Source organism: Borostomias antarcticus (genome assembly GCF_949987555.1).
Source record: "Borostomias antarcticus genome assembly, chromosome: 14".
NCBI classification, from domain to species: domain Eukaryota; kingdom Metazoa; phylum Chordata; class Actinopteri; order Stomiiformes; family Stomiidae; genus Borostomias; species Borostomias antarcticus.
Window position 1 is genome coordinate 8656290 of NC_140247.1, and position 5945 is coordinate 8662234.

General features: G+C 54.7%; 1 protein-coding gene across 1 annotated transcript in view; it reads right to left on the reverse strand.

Moving 5' to 3' along the window:
* Nucleotides 1–1623: 1623 nt before the first annotated feature.
* Nucleotides 1624–5945, reverse strand: part of plekhh3 (pleckstrin homology, MyTH4 and FERM domain containing H3) — a gene marked incomplete at its 5' end in the record, with an annotated part of 32501 nt that continues 28179 nt past the window's right edge. The window contains 4 exons of the mRNA XM_084448411.1: nt 1624–1843; nt 3271–3462; nt 4166–4651; nt 5325–5445. Coding sequence (XP_084304537.1) covers nt 1679–1843; nt 3271–3462; nt 4166–4651; nt 5325–5445 — 964 coding nt within the window. The 3' untranslated portion in view covers nt 1624–1678. The remainder of the gene's footprint in view (nt 1844–3270; nt 3463–4165; nt 4652–5324; nt 5446–5945) is intronic.

Consider the following 5945-nt stretch of genomic DNA (forward strand, 5'->3'; position numbering starts at 1 on the left):
CTTTGGCGTTTGTCACAAATTATAATTCAAGTCTAACATGGTGGGCAACATAAAAAACTAAAAAAACTAGAAAATAGGCTATGAGGAAGGTTCTGTCTGTTGTTTTTCTATTAAAAAAAAGCTTATAAAACAATGTCATCTTTGGTCCACGCTCAAACGCTTTGGCTTGTTGAATAAACTCAAAGTCACACACCGGGGTAGTGAACACAGAGGATGGGCGCTACACACCTCCGGTCTGGATAGAAGAACCAGAGGCATTCATAGTTTTGTGATCATTAAAAGCAAACCTAAAAATATGAAACACAGCTAGGTCCTCATTTAAGACGTAAAAAGGAACAAAATAATTACAAGTAAAAAAAAAAAAAAAATGGGAACACGGCACAAACTGTCATGAAGTGAAGCCTACTTAGAACATAAATAATACTAAGAAAGCATTGATGGTCAGAACGGTTGGTTCTGGACACAGAGACGGGGGGGACTGAACGGGTCCATCGGTTAAGTTCTGGTAGCAGAACGCTCCGGATCACTGACTGGAAACCTGCTGACGACTCGAGCGCCACTTGAAAAACAGCGATCCAAGTTTCCACGCCGAGCACAGAGGCGCGGCCCCGGGGAGCGACCAGTTCCATTTGTCATGTGGGACTTCGCTCGGGATCACAACCTACAAGTGTTCCAATCAAGCGTGCTTAGCCAACGTCAAGACAAGTTCCACGTTGAAGAACCAGCAGAACCGGTGATAACTCAGCGGTCTGGTATAAACACGCAGCCCCGAGACACTTTGGTTTGTGTTAAACAGCATTAGCCGGGATCCTCGACGTCTCTTCCAAGAAACGTTTCCCATGCTCCATCACACGCCGCTGATAATCCCAGAGAGAGGGGGCGGGGCTTCCCCGCGTGCCCGTGACAGCCTTTGGTGACTCGGCCGGCTCGACATCTGTTTCCAGTTGGAGTTCACATGGCTTGCTGCATCAACAGTTCCAGGTAATGCAAGCCTGGCCGGGGTCTTATGAAAACCAACCTTTTCTTGTGCTCACGTGTGTGTGTGTGTGTGTGTGTGTGTGAGGGACAGTATTCCAGCAGTGCACGAGGGACGACCCTCTAGGAAGGACAGAGCACATGTAGGCAGCCCCCTTCAGCGGAGGGCGAGCGAGAGGAAGCTCTCTCTCTCTCGCTCTCTTAATCGGGGCAGCACAGCTCGCGGTCAGCAGAACGTCCACTCCAGTCAGAGGAGAGTTTTGGGAGAGCGGGGGGGTCTGTGTCTCACGTCGTTGGGCGGGGTGGTGACAGGGGTTCGTGACAGGGCGGGGGAGGGGGAGGGGACGGGGTGGGGGAGGGGGTGGCGGCGGTGACACCTCATCAGTGCCCACCTCGGTTTCTGCGGGTTTCTTGCCTCGCTTTACATTCAGGCACAACCCCCACCCCCCCCCCAACACACACACACACACACCCCGCCCCCCCCCACACACACACACACACCCCCCGCCCCCCCCCCCCCCCCCTCCCTGCTCCTTCATTTGGAAAGCTCAGGGAGGTTTATTTTCACGGACGGGGAGTGAAAACAGTCGTGTCTTTGTTTTGGCTGCGGAGCCGTTCCCAGCGGAGGAGGTGCGGGGTCTTGGGGGGTGGGGGGGGGGGGGCGGCAACAGGGCTGGGTGGTGGTGGTGGTGGGGGGGGCTCCTCACACGGGGTTCGAGGGCAGCTCCAGGAGGGCGGGGGTCGCCGTTGTGGCCAGGCGGCGGAAGCCCACCTCCGTGCTCTCGGTGATGCCCGCGTCCTGCCCCTTGCCCCGCTGGCGACGGATGGCGCTGAAGTAGGCGTTCATCAGCTGCATGATCTCTGTCAGCTGTGAGAGAGAGAGAGACATAGAGAGAGAGAGAGAGAGAGAGAGAGACAGGAGAGAGGGAGAGAGAGGGGGGAGAGAGAGATAGGGGAGAGAGAGAGAGAGAGGGGAGAGAGAGAGTGGAGAGAGAGAGAGGGGAGAGAGAGAGAGGGGGGGGGGGCAGAGAGGGAGGGAGGCATCGGGGTGAGGGAGGGGGGGAGAGGGAGAGGGAGAGAGAGTCAGACTGGTGGCATGGCGTTTGAGGAGTGTCTCTCTCTCAGAGTCAGTCTGGCACTGTCATTGGTGGGAGGGGGGGTGATGTCATCCAGCTGCTGGAACACAATCCTCCAGAGATGGACGGAGCATGATGTGCCCTGGCACGTTCACAAGCACCACACACACACACACACACTCACACTCACACTCACACACTCACGCACACACACACACACACACTCACACTCACTCACACACTCACACTCACTCACACACTCACACACTCACACACACTGAACACTAACACAGCAGTGCCATGAATATTTCATTAGCGCCTCATTTGTTATACTAATGCAGGCAAAGGACATGATTCATCAGTATATTATTTCATTGGTTCGTGTTATTTTGTCACAGGAAGCCCAAGTCCCTGAGTAAACAAACCGCTGTGTCCATCTATCCTGCTCTAGTGCTTTCCCAGCGTGACGGGGGTTCTGGCCCGGTCCCAGGCCCGGTCTACCCGGTCCAGACCTCCGCTGGAAGCCTAGAATCAGCTGCTAACCTCGCCTTCACCCTCAGCTCCACGTCTGACCATAATAACCCCCTGCAAACTGGGCTCAGCCTTCCTGCCCACTCTGCTCCAGACCTTCACATTCATGGCAGAGCAATGGGAGCCCTTCACTTCATAAAGTCGGGGCCCTCTTTCGGCTGCCCTTCAATTTGCCTGTCTTGCTGCACCAATAAATAAATAAAAGCCACTTGTGTGCCCTGTGAGAGAGAGAGAGAGAGAGAGAGAAGAAGAAAGAGAGAGAGGGAGAGAGAGAGAGAGAGAGAGAGGGAGAGGGAAAGAGGGAGAGAGAGAGAGATCACAGAGAGAACTTTGTTCCGCGTGGGAAGATGCAAGCAGATCCCGTCTGAAGGGATCGTTTGTTCTCCCAGATGAAGCTGCTGTTTTGTACGATATCCAGGTTTCTGAGAAATGTTTTGGCAAACGCCAGGCCCCCCGAAGCACTGGCCGGCAATCCACCGACCAGATCTGACCCGCGCCGGAGACACACACTTCCTCTCCTCTCACTGGAGTACACACACAGGGTCAATGTCAGGCCCTAGTGCTGCTTTCACTCCGCCCACACACACACACATGCTTTCACTTCACACACACACACCCACACACACACACCGCTAAGCATCTGCGTCACGACACGGAGCGCCGACCCCTGACCCCTGACCCGACCCACCTTGGTGGTTTCGAACAGGAGGTCGCGGTCCCCGGCGGTGATCTTGAAGGTGTTGCTGTCGGAGACGCCGTAGGAGCAGATCTGACCGTAGGGGAAGGACTCCAGCGCCTCGTACTCGCCCTGCCGGTACAGGGACACCGCGCCGGCGGCCACGCCCAGCCACAACCTCTGAGAGAAGCTGCCCGTCGAGCTCTGAGAGGTCAGAGGTCAGGGGTCAGAGTGGAACAATCTAACACTTCCTCTTAGAGATGTAACGGTATGAACATTTCACATCACGATTATAGCGATCAAAATTATGATGTTTATCAGTATTATCACGTTACTGTTAAAATGTTCTGAAAATGTTCAAAAACTACTGATACACACTGAAATCCTTTCACCAAGTTTTATATTGAAAACCACAAAGAAAATTAGCAGCACTGTACTTTTTGTTTGTGTAAAAAATAAAATAATGCGTCTGGGAGACTGTAGTTTTGGGAGACTGTAGTTTTGGGAGACTGTAGTTCTGGGAGACTGTAGTTCTGGGAGACTGTAGTTTTGGGAGACTGTAGTTTTGGGAGACTGTAGTTCTGGGAGACTGTAGTTCTGGGAGACTGTAGTTTTGGGAGACTGTAGTTTTGGGAGACTAGTTCTGGGCGACTGTAGTTCCGGGAGACTGTAGTTTTGGGAGACTGTAGTTCTGGGAGACTGTAGTTTTGGGAGACTGTAGCTTTGGTTGATGCTGGACAGTATTTACAGTGAGTTTTTCAAAGCATGCTAATCAAACACGGTTTTAGTGATCATTTTATCGCAATAAATTTAATCACATTTTATCGCGTTTTCTCACTAAACCGATTATGGTTCCATCCCTGCTTCCTCTGAGGAGAAGGGCGGTGTGGGCGGAGCCTGAACTCACGATGTAGAAGTCCACCTCGTAGAGCGTGCAGCCGAACCCCGACCACTGGCGTGCGATGGCGAGGTAGGCGGCCATGCTGTCCCTCCGGCTGTACCCGGCGAGGCCCTTCCACCGCTCCACGATGGCGCCCATGATGGCTGCCGCTTCTTCCTTCAGCCGGCTGCGCAGCCGCAGGTCCTGCTCGGCGCGCTGCTTGTGGGCCGAGGAGGCGTGGCTCCACAGCGCCCCCGACAGGAGGCCCCCGGGGAAGCGCTGGGACTGGGGGGGGGGGCCGGGGGCCGGGGGCTGGCCGGACGGCGCCGGGGGGGCGGAGAGGGACAGGAGGACGCGGGCCTCCACCATGTGTCCAGGGAAGAGGTCCTCCAGGGCGGGGCAGGGGGAGGCGGTGCTGAAGTCCCCGATCACAGACTGCAGCCGCAGGGCGGAGAGGGCCTGAAGATCCTCCTCACAAGCTGGGAGATGACCACGCACCACCATCTCATGACACTACAGGGGGGAGGGAGGGAGAGAGAGAGAGGGGGGGGGGGGGGAGGGAGGGAGAGAAAGAGAGGGGGGGGGGAGGGAGAGAGAGAGGGAGGGAGGGAGAGAGGGAGTACGGGATGAAGAGAGGCAGAGAGAGAGAGAGAGAGAGAGGGAGAGAGAGAGAGGGAGAGAGAGAGAGAGAGAGAGAGAGGGGGGGGGGAGGGAGGGAGAGAGAGAGTGGGGGGCGGGAGGGAGGGAGAGAGAGAGAGAGGGGGAGGGAGAGAGAGAGAGGGGGGGGCGGGAGGGAGGGAGGGAGGGAGAGAGAGAGAGAGGGGGGGGGGGTTAGTTCAGTGTGTCAGTTTTCCCTTCATCCATCACAGTTGTACCCCACCCTGTTTTACTCAGACCCATAACGCTTTTATAAGAGTCCTCAGGAAGAATGTCCTAATGAACTGAGCCTGGCCGCCTCCCACCCTGCCCGCCCAGCCAATGGCCTGACTCCAGCTTTAAAAGCATTGTTTTATTACTATTGTGGACTGTTAAGACTTTAACGACCCAAGTAAAAGCTAATAATGCAATGAAATCGGATAAATGAGTCACTGGCCACAGTCACATAATTACAGCTCATTATCTTAACAGCAACACCCACTGATATCCGCTAACGTGTCCCGGAGAGGAAGTGCTCGAGGACGGTTACCTGCTCAAACAGGAAGCAGTACTCGATGCTGTCCACCGAGATGCTGTCGGCGTCCAGGAGGCAGTAGAGCTTGAAGCAGAGTTTCCACTGGGAGTCAGAGTCCGTCTGCTTGACCGAGGGGCTGGGGACACGAGGGACAGGAGGGACAGGGTTAGGGGAGAGACACAGGTGAGGGACTCTCTCTCACACACACACACACACCCGTGACATCATCCGCACTTTGGATGACTCAGAGCAGCCTGCCCAAGTTTCGTGTTTACCCTGTCACTCAGGTTCTAAGAACCGCAGACACAGACACACACACACACACACACACACACACACACAGACACACACACACACACACACACACACACAGACAAACAAACACACACACACACACAGACAAACAAACACACACACACACACACACACACAGACACACAGACACACACACACACACACACACACAGACACACACAGACACACATACAGACACACACACACACACACACACACACAGACACAGACACACACACACACACACACACACAGACACACACAGACACACACACACACACACACACACACACAGACACACAGACACAGACACACAGACACACAGACACACAGACACACAGA